The sequence below is a fragment of the Etheostoma spectabile genome, chromosome 2 (genome assembly GCF_008692095.1).
Source record: "Etheostoma spectabile isolate EspeVRDwgs_2016 chromosome 2, UIUC_Espe_1.0, whole genome shotgun sequence".
Classification (NCBI taxonomy): Eukaryota; Metazoa; Chordata; class Actinopteri; order Perciformes; family Percidae; genus Etheostoma; species Etheostoma spectabile.
Window position 1 is genome coordinate 22706252 of NC_045734.1, and position 11073 is coordinate 22717324.

The 11073-nt window shown below is 39.2% G+C and overlaps 1 protein-coding gene across 6 annotated transcripts in view; it reads left to right on the plus strand.

The window, feature by feature from the left end:
• armh3 (armadillo like helical domain containing 3) overlaps window positions 1–10981 on the plus strand; it is a gene marked incomplete at its 5' end in the record, with an annotated part of 23448 nt that extends 12467 nt beyond the window's left edge. For all 6 annotated transcript variants that reach the window (XM_032499480.1, XM_032499490.1, XM_032499499.1 and 3 more), the window contains 9 exon segments: window positions 354–423; window positions 1057–1117; window positions 1203–1291; window positions 2053–2135; window positions 2442–2568; window positions 2920–2995; window positions 4330–4408; window positions 9088–9204; window positions 9786–10981. In XM_032499480.1, coding sequence (XP_032355371.1) covers window positions 354–423; window positions 1057–1117; window positions 1203–1291; window positions 2053–2135; window positions 2442–2568; window positions 2920–2995; window positions 4330–4408; window positions 9088–9204; window positions 9786–9878 — 795 coding nt within the window. In that variant the 3' untranslated portion in view covers window positions 9879–10981.
• Window positions 10982–11073: the final 92 nt, after the last annotated feature.

Sequence of the window (11073 nt, forward strand, 5' to 3'; positions counted from 1 at the left end):
CGTGTGCACTGTTGTACCGGCGCATAGAGGTCTTCTAAAAGAGCCAGACCTGCCATCGCTGATAAATAATCAACTGATGACTTCTCCTTCTCCTGTTAAACTAAGAATATGCTGCACCGCAAGTGGAAAACATGCGTACACAAGTTCAGACCAGATGTGAGATTTTATCGCTGCTTACGCTCACGTTCAAATTGATAAATGCCTTGTGTAGGAATTGGCGTACGCTCGCCCTACACCTGTTTTAGGACGTACACACATTTCATAAATGAGGGCCTTTGTGTTTCAGTCATTACAATATATTCATACACATTTTCAAATTGAATGTATAATATAATTGTTGTATTTTTTTTCAGCCCATGAGGCATAGAAAAAAAGCGGTGGACAAGAACATCCCCTCACGGCCGCTGGTGTGTGCTGTTTTAGGTATGAGGAACATATAAAAAACATATTTTGGAAATTGATCTTAATGCCTTAATTCAAAAACATTTGGAAAATCCAACCTTTCAAGGACACCAATTTTCTTTGTGAATAAATAATGTATTGTAAATAAATAAGTGTTCTTCCTTAAAATACAGGGGGCATAAGTATACACACCCCTATGTGAAATTCCCATAGAGGCAGGCAGATTTTTATATTTATTTTACTTTTAAACTTTTATTTTTAAAAGCCAGTTATTTCATGGATCCAGGATACTAGGCATCCTGACAGAGTTCCCTTGGCCTTTGGAATTAAAATAGCCCCTTATCATCACATAACTTTCACCATACCTAGAGATTGGCATGGCTTATTTTAGTTAGCTTAATAGCTGGTTTGATTTGCATTGAGAGATGATCTTATGAAAACTTCCCCATGCCAGTCTCTTTAGCATGAGTGTGTAAACTTATTCAAGCCACTGTATCTCGCTCTATATCTCTGTCCTTTCACGTTGCATTATTACAGCCGATTATATGATTTTTGAGCTTAAGGCTTTGTGCAATTCAACTCTTTCTCTTTGCATCCTTCTAACAGTGATTTTTTTTTTCTCTTTCTATCTTTGTCTGTACCCTTTTTTTCTAGATCTGATGGTGGAGTTTATTGTCACTCATATGATGAAGGATTTCCCCATGGATTTATACTTGTGAGGACACATGAACATCACATACACATTTCTCTAGTCTCATCCACCAACCAGCTCCGTCACCATGTGTTCATTTCCTGTGCAGGCGCTGTGTGCAGATTATCCACAAACTCCTGTGCTACCAGAAGAAGTGCAGAATAAGGTTACACTACACGTGGAGAGAGCTCTGGTCAGGTAATGATCCCTCACTTTCTCTCTCGTTTCATTTTTAATTAGAGTAACAGTGTAGGCAGAAACCTTTCCTAGTGGGCAATGACACTTATATAAAAAAAGAAAAATGAGACCACATGCATAATTTAAATCTGAGACATACTTGATTTGCTGGGCACCACATTAAGAGCAAATACTGCTTTTGCAAAAACAAAGCCAATTTCCCTCTAAAGTCATTGGGTGGTTTTTGAAATGTATTGCATCATTAAGATTGGATAATGAGTCTCTAAAGAAAGCACAATACATCCTGGTGGCCTTGTTTTCACCCCGGTCAACACACAATTGGGTAAAATTTAAAAACAGATTTATTGAATCAGACTAATAATCATCTTAATTCCCTGAGTAACCCTGACCCTCGCCTCCTGGTGTGTGTGTGTGTGTGTGTGTGTGTGTGTGTGTGTGTGTGTGTGTGTGTGTTTGGTTGTGTGTGGTGTGTGTTTGTGTGTGTGTGTGTGTGTGTGTGTGTGTGTGTGTGTGTGTGTGTGTGTGTGTGTGTGTGTGTGTGTGTGTGTGTGTGTTTCTCTTATAGGTTTTGTTTTCTTCTATTGAAGCTTGTGAAAGACATTGATTCGTGTTGAACGGTCCCTCCTCCTCGTGTTTCCATTATCTACCTTAAGACCATAGCTCACTGAGGAAAGCAGACTGCTGCCATATGCCGCTGCTGGTAGACGACTATCCACACTCTAGATTGTTTCAGTAATGTGTGCATGTCTCCCTCTGCACAGCTCTCATCAACCTGCTCAAGTTCCTGCTGTCAAATGAGACTACACTGCTGGCCAAGCACAACATCTTTCATCTGGCCTTACTGGTGAGCAACACACACTCACTCACAAAACATGCCGACTGAACCTTGACAGAGTACAGTCCACAGTAGAAATTAGTTTCACAGGGATGTGTGTATGATCATGTAGTAAGAGAAGAGCAAGATGCTGTATCACTGTAGATCTTGTAGCCCAGCTGTGCGTACGGCTGTAATTGCACGCAGGAGTCTAAACTCCTTTTTATCAGTTTTTTAAAGGAGAGCAAAGAGTATGTATGCAGAAATTGATGCTGTATAAATTTGATTTCCCCTAAATAAATAAATAAATAAATGAATGTGCTTCTCTTTATCCAGGTAGTAAACCTGTTCAACATGTTCATAACATACGGTGACACGTTCCTGCCCACCTCCAACAGCTACGATGAGCTGTACTATGAAATTGTACGAATGCACCAGGTCTTTGACAACCTCTACTGTATGGGTATGTTAGTGGAAACTGCACCTGACTTATTGTAAATTGTTATATAAAACCTGTCATTGAAGTCTCAAATGATAGCCATCAACAAACAAATACAAAGTTGGTAAAAAACAAAACAAAAAACTTTAAGAAAGGTGGAGTTAATTGTTTATAATTTCACCAATGAATTCCAGTGTTTTAACTTTATTTTTCCTGATTAAATGTCACCATCAACAAAACTTATCACAAATTTTGCACATTTGATTGTTCAGCCTTCCCTTTATTGCCCTAAACCTGACAGATGAAAATAGATTTGTTAAAGCGTTGTAATTGTGCGTTTAACTCTGTTTTTATCTGTTATCCTTGGCCCTCCAGTTTTGAGAGTATCAACCAACACAGGCCAGTGGAAGGAGGCAGCCAGCAAAGTCACGCATGCCCTTATCAATGTTCGGTAAAAACACACACATGCAACACACAAACACTGTATCCTCTAAGAGTCATATTGGATTGTAGGGAATCACAAAAAAAGAATGTTTGAGAAGGTCAAAATAGTAGTTTTCCCTCCCCCAGGCCCTCTATTCAATAATTATTAAGCCTTTATCTCCTCCACCCCAACCCTGCTCCAGTCCACACACATACTCTACTTGTTCTCCCCTCCACCATATTCCCCTGCATTCCTCCTTTGCTCCTCCATCTTCTCTGAGGAGATGATCCTCTGAAGTCACCCTGGCTTGGAGGCCCTTGAGGGCATGGTCATACAGCAGGATACTCCCCAAGGATTCACCCACTCAACTGGGCTGTGACAGAGCAGACTCCACTGCTTTAATAGGAAATCACAGGGGTTGCAGGGAAGACTAGGTTGGAAGAAGATTGAAAGAGTAATATTCGAAAGAATAGATGAATAAATTAATCAGAGAGGAATAGAGAACCCACAGAGACAGTGTTGAAATTAACTCAAAGGAAGGGACCAATTCCATTTTACTCACATTAGTTCATTCCATCATACGACAGCTTCCCACGTGTAAATGACAACTGAATTACCAGTTTGCAGAACGTCTGCATTTTTGTCACTATAATTTATTTGATATATGACGTACTCTAAGCCAGTACAAAAGAAGTCATATCATCCCACAGCTGGACTTATTGCATCAACGTATTTGAGATATAAAGCAGTTTATTTCATGGGAATGAATGCTAATGTTGAATAAGATTGCCTCTGAATTTACATGTGAAATGCCCTGGTCTGTTCACACAATATGAAGGAGGCATTAATATGGAATTGAATTGGAGTGAATAGAAGGAAGTTTTTTTTGTGTTTAAACAGCCCATCTGTAACTGGGGTTGTTGAGAACTTTGCTTCTTAAATATCTTGTCAAAATCACTCAAAATCTTGTCACTGCAAACCTTCACACTTTTTATTATTAGTTATTAGTCAGCACCAAAACAAGATGTTACAACATAAATGGCTTTTCTAAATGTGTAAATTCTTGTGTGTTTGACCTTGGGCTATTTTACATGTTTTGGGGTGGGGCCCTGTTTCTAATTTAAGGAAATGTTAATCCTACAGCACTGAATCCCTGCAGTCAGGTTGCAAAGTCTGGTTTTAAATCTTCTGAAAAGAAGATTAATGCTCATGGTTTTTGGAATAAGATCTGTATCGCACACGTCTGTAACGTTGGGGTGTGTGTGTGAAGTGTTGGTGATATAGTTTACATCCTTGGACTGTAAGGAAAAGGTTCACTCTCCTGCTTCATTTTAGAAATGTTTGTGGTTTTGTCGTTTAAGGGCCATTGTCAACCATTTTAACCCCAAGATTGAGTCGTACGCTGCTGTGAACCACATCTCCCAGCTGTCAGAAGAACAGGTAAACAAAACACACTTTTCCTCCTTTTACGCTCTAAAAGTATATTTAAAAAAATGAACTTCAATCAACATCTTGGGGCCGTTTGGGCGGAACTCCACAAAACATCACTCTTGTCATTTCAAAAGTAAATCTTAAGATTTTTTTAGAACACAATGGAAACCATTCAGTACTATGAGGTGGTTGAGAAGGGCTTTACCAGATTTTATTTTGAAAAAAGGCCTAGTCTTTAAGAAGTAGTTACATTTACGTGGCAGAGATGGATGACTCAGACATTGCTTATTGGGAGAAGTTTGGCATTTTGGCTGTACGGACGAGAGGGTGGAGCTGGGGAGGAGCGCTAAGCTAAATGCTAAGTCACCAGCTTTTGCTAGCGCTAGCTAGCTAGCTTGGTTAGCAATGTGCATCCACTGAACAAGGCACTTTGGGCAACCAAAACGTTACAAGTAACTTTGATAGAGTGAAAAAACAGAGGGAGAGGGTCAGAGGTCTGAGACGAAAATACAGAGAAACCAGTCCATGTACATGTGGACCATTGCCATGCCATGGTTAGCATTGCTATCCTCTATCCTGATTGACAGGTTGCCATGGCAGCAACTTTTGGTAGCCACACCCTAAAGCATCCCCTGCTTTGTCAATTTTAAAATAAATGGGACCATAATTTACTTATTGTAAACATCATACTGTATTAAAGAAAACTTCAAACTAGCGATTGAGACCATTAAATCACAAGAAAAATATTTACTGAGGTAATATACAATGAGATTTCTTTTTGCCATAAGTGGAGTTGCCCCCTGCTGGCCCCTAGAATGAATGCAGGTTTGAGGCACTTGGGATTGGCTTCACATTTCAGTCCTGGAAGTTGCCGCTGGCCTTTTAAAGGAAACGTCACCCTAAAATGAAAGCTTGATTATTCTGAATGTAGATTTTTGTGTAGTGTTGCAGCTTCTCTGTCTGCAGCCACTCTTTAGAGATAATTTATCCCACTGTTTTGCATAAACAAACACAGACTGAGAATTGAGCCATTAAGCAACTGGACAACTACGCTGAGATATTCTCTCATCGTTAGTGGAAAAAAACGAGTCTGTCGGAAGGCTGAACTTAACTGATATGAGGGTTGTGAGCTCCACTTAAGACTTCAAGTCGGTGAGGATAGAAAATAAGCTAGAGGAGTCCTTTTTTACAGGCTGATAAGAGTGATAGATTTGGTCATTCTACTCCCCCATTACCTATTCACTTTTATCTGCTAGATTTATTCACAACAAAGAGGTAAGGCAGAGGCTGGCTTTGGTGTTTATGAGCGGCCAGCGATTTATCTGATTTTCCAGTTGTTAGTAACACCCCTCTTATTAGAGAAAGTAACTTTTTTTCCTTTTATAGTTTGAAGTTTTGAGCAGTCGTTTCTAACATTAGTAGTTGTCTCAGGGGATCTAGGGAACCATTTTATATAAAAAATAAAGCCACTTTGCATGATCAGTAAAGTTGCACAAAAATATTTTTTTTATTTTCGAAAGCTAATTTTGGTAGTGACTATTTACATCTTGATCCATTTCCAATCCATTGTTCATCACGCGTAAGGCCCTATCATTATCTTTGACAAACGTCTCAGAACATAAACAAAATAACTTTTGTTTTTGTGAAGGGGGTCACACACTAGCTCAGTGCACTGAACTGAAGTTGAATTATTTATGTAATTGGCATACACCTGTACTGTGATAATAACTTTTTGTACCATATTGATTTGAACCAAGATATCCACACCATATCCACAGTGCTTCAATGAGAGGCTGTCTACGTCTTGCCAAAACCATCTGACACAACCTTGTCACACTGACACTCTCACAAAGATTATACAAACCACTCTTGAGCACTATATTATAGGAGGTCATTAATGAACACCTGAGATTTTTTTTATTTTTTATTTTTTTTATTTTTTTTAATGCTGAGCTATTCTGCTATTCTATATCTCTCAAACATCCTATTTTAAATCTTTTCAAATAGTACTGTATACTTAATTCACTCCTGGTTAGGAAAATAAAGGTGGTGGATCCCGACAGACTCAATATGATTTAGAAAGGGCCTCAACCTTGATCTGGACTTAAGGGCTTAAGACAAGTATTCTTATTTGGGATAGTGCATCCTGGTGTTTCTATAAAAATAAATGAATGAATAAAACGCGGCACTTATTCCAAAATAACATCTAGTAACAGTATTTCATTGAAGTTCTTCATTTTGTTCTGCTCTCATGCCTGCAATAATTTTTATGACTATAAATGATAAAATACAGTCCTTTTCCCCCTCATTTCCTGTCATGTCCTTACTGCTGCCTGTCCAATAAATGAACACTGCCCAAAACATATTTTTAAAAAGTTTCAATTGAAGCATTCTACTTTGCGATTCTCAATATTCATAAAATGTATGTTGGATTTCCATAAAAAGGGCAAAAAATTGAGTGAACCACATCAGGAGCTTTCAACTAAATAAAAGTTACTCTTACCTCAGGCTGAACAAAATAATGCTCACAGCAAATGGACACAAAAAGTAAAGACTTGTTTATGTAAATAAAGTGTCCAACCTTGCATTTCTTTTGAGATACAGTGCTTCTCTCTCACACACACACACACACACACACACACACACACACACACACACACACACACACACACACACAAACCACTTGCACTCCAACGCCTGCAGTGTCTTCGTTCCCCACAGGGTCCCTGGGAGAAGGATGGCCTCCAGAAACACAGCATTAAAACGAGCTGCTGTGCTCTGTGCCTGTCTCTCACACCCAAGATATTAGAGTAAAGACACACTTTGGCACGTAAAAGGCTGCTTTTGTGCCCACACTTAAATGATAATAGATAAACATGACAACTGCGCGCACACAATCATATCTGCTTAGTGATGCAGAAAGTTGTTCAGCAGAGTCAAGTGTGTGCTGAACCAAACACTTATCATTCCTGTCTTTGCTTAAACAGCATGTGGTAAAGGTTATATTGTCTCTCTGTTGTCTCTTGACTATTCTTTAATTCTGCATTCACGTTTTTTTGTGTGCTTCTAATCAGGTTGTCAGAGCTCACGCTTTCTCCCCCTTTCCCTCCCTTCTCCTCTCGTCTTTTCGGTCATTTCCCTTCGCCACCAGTTTTGGAGGGGGGGGACTGAATACATCTATTTGAGATTAACATTCAAACCTACCTCGCCATTTCCTCAGAGAGGAGGGTGATGGAGAGCTGTGAGGGAGGATGAGGCAGAGAGAGAGAGATGGGCATGGAAATGTTATCAGTGTACCATCAGCTGTTGAAATAAAAAGCATTTTTTTTCCTGAGCAGAGCTGTAGATCTATTGGAAGAAAATAAAAGTAAAAAGAATGCTTTCCCCTCTGTTGATAAAGTAAAAAAAAGATTGATTCGCTGTACAATGAGATAGTAAAGGAGAAGGTGGTGTGGTGTGTGGTGTGTGTGTGTGTGGTGTGTGTGTGTGTGTGTGTGTGTGTGTGTGTGTGTGTGTGTTTGTGGTGTGTGTGTGTGTGTGTGGTGTGTGTGTGTGTGTGTGGTGTGTGTGGTGTGTGTGTGTGTGTGTGTGTGTGTGTGTGTTGTGTGTGTGTGTGTGTGTTTTTTCTTTCTCTGGGAAATGTGGCTCATGCAGCTCATTGTAAATGTTTCATGCTGTTTGGTGTGATGCAGGAACATTAATAAAACAATGGAAAAGGTCTGTTTAGGGGCTATTTCACGGCTGAATGGCAGGGGCGGAGGTGTGGAGAATCTCTGCATAATTACCTCTGATTTTAGCTCACCTTATCTCAGCTGGACTTCAGGCATGCCTGTCCTGTGCACTTAGTACGATAGTGTACACACTTAAAAATTACATTGTGAAAATCTGTAACTAAATCTCACTGGTACAGAAGATGGATATACACACAGTGGCCCAATCCCAAAGTCCGGGCTCATAGACTCACGGATGTTGTTGCGCATTCTCGCAAAATTCCTAAGGACTTACGGTTGTCCCGATGTGGAATATCAAAGAGCTTGAGGGTTTGACTACACGCGTACCGAGTCTCCGAGGTAACGTGAACTCGTGAAGTGCTGTCCCAATCCCATTTATATCTCTGAGCCCATGTGGCCTCACACACTCACTCACTTAGCACCTGAGATCAATTACGTCTGAGTCTTTGGTCCTCGGGGCTCACATTGGGATTGGGCCAGTGGTTATATTTAGTTTCACTTTTAATGTTTTTATTGAAGTTACAATTAAAAACTAAAAAAACATGAACAACCAACGTTAGATAAACCAGAGCTCTAGCTAACGGTGCAGAATTTTGTGGGGAATAGTGACAAAACAAATAAGAAATCAAAAAAATGTGACACATCCTCACATCTGCAGAAAATGTTGCGGATGATGTGTCCCTTTTTCCAAACGACCAATCACAACCCTTATAACTGAGGGGACGCTGACAGTTAGTAGTTAGTGACTGTAAATAATGTGTGGGGAAAGGAATCAGATGGAACCAGATTATGATGCCTCATGAATAAAGATGTAATGAAGAATTAAACACTAATTAATATTTGACTATGTATGTGACTATGCAAGTGAAGTGCTCACTGTGCGATGCATTAACCACTCTATTGTGGAGTTTTGCAACACGTTAATTTTCTGTTTCTCTTATCTGTCCACCCTGTTAGGTGTTGGAGGTGGTTCGGTCCAACTATGACACACTGACACTCAAACTGCAGGATGGTTTGGACCAGTTTGAGAGATACTCGGAGCAGCCCAAAGAGGCTGCCTTCTTTAAGGAGCTGGTAAGAGACAGAGAGCAATGTATTGTGGGTTTAATGAGGTCTACTTGGTTTGTTTATTTATTTATTTTTTTTAAATGTGGGCGCCCACTCTACCAGGTGAGCTTACCAGGTGCCCAGGGGCTACTTTGTTCTTTGGTGTCACTTCATATAAAGTCAGAATCACAGCCAAGGAGGACTCTGTATTGAGAAGTAAAAGTAAGGTATAAATTATAAGGATCCTACAAATAGTTTTATGTCTCTAAGCACCTAAAAGTGGTTGTGTCCTGCTGCACCACAGCACTAAACACTACTGTTAACAATAAACAAGGGCTTTCTGCAAAGTTAAAGCTGAGAAAATGCTTCCCTCATAGAAAGTGAACAGAAATTACCACCAGCAGAGTCCTGCTGAGTAAATAAAAAAAATAAAAAATAAACAAAGTTATGTCTGCACAGCAATTATATTTTAAAGTTACATTTTTACCTGGACTTTTGTATTAAATGTTTCTTTTAGATTGATTAGTGTTTATATGGGTACGTTAAGTTATGGACAAAGTCTAATTTCCATTCTTTGATCTGGTAATAAATGTCTTTAATGTCTCCAGGTGCGCTCCATCAGTCTGAATGTGAGGAAGAATGTCTCTCTGAACACACTGAGTCAGGACATCCTGCTAAAGGAGTTTTCCACCATCTCCTGAGACTCGCACACACACACATTCATCGTCCCCCTCCCGTCAGATGGACACACACAGTACATTAGTGGGCATTTGGACATGTACACATACTTAACATACAATACAAATGCCAACACCAAGTGCAATCCTTGCTTGTTCTTTCCCCGATACGTCTTGATTCCTCATCGTCTTGAACTGAACGATGAGATGAAACTGAGACGGACACACTGACTAAGCAAAGACCTGTAAACTCTCCGGACTTCCTCCCTTTGTGGTCATTCATATATGTGTTTGATAATTCAAGGAAGTGCCCGTATTGCACTGGTTCCTCGTGTGCAACCTGCAGTATTGTATTTCTTTTTTCTTTTTTTTGTATTTTTAACCCAGATGTTCATCTCCACCGATTATGTTGTAAGTAGCTTTGGTTGTCAAACTGATCACAGGTATATCATTTGTCTCCAGTAATTATTTCAGAAGCTTTAAGTGACACATGTCCTTATCTAACAGCACTGGTAATGGGAACTGAGCCTTTTTTAGTTTGACTCTTACTGAAAATCCTCTTTAAATGGAGCATTTACTCTTTCTTAGTAGCTGAATGCTTGTGCGAATGGTAACTTAATTCTTGTAATGTTCAAAACAAATGTACAAGTATTTTGTATTTACATGTTTGCCAAGGGGTAGAATATTTTGAGCTGTAGTTAAGTTGAGAATGTAGGGAAGTTGAGAATGCCCCCTTTATTGGTGTTGCAAACTTTTGCTTTTGAACAAAGCCATGACTAACATTCACTACTGCACGTCACACAAGTCATTGTCTTGGATAGTTTAAATGAATCTGAATGTGTTGAGTGGTTAGTTTAGAAGGAAAACCGATCAAACGATAGTTACATGTTATGATCCATTAAAGTGATTATTTCTGATGTGTCTCTGGCACTTAAAGTCACTTTAGTGGGGAAAACAGGAACTCATCCTGGCTTGTTCTCAAACTAAAAATAATGAAACTATTTTTTGACTGGAAGCAGATCTTAATTATGCAATTTCTTCAACAGTAGGGTCTTGTTTCTTTCATCTCTAACTCTTGAAGGTATATTTATGTTTCTATTTTAAATAAAGGTTGCTTTCCTATTACTTAACTAATGCATCATCTGTTGACTATTTATGCAAGAAAAATTAAGAAATCTTGCTTTTTATATCTATATTGTAAGAAGTTTTTTCCTTGTAA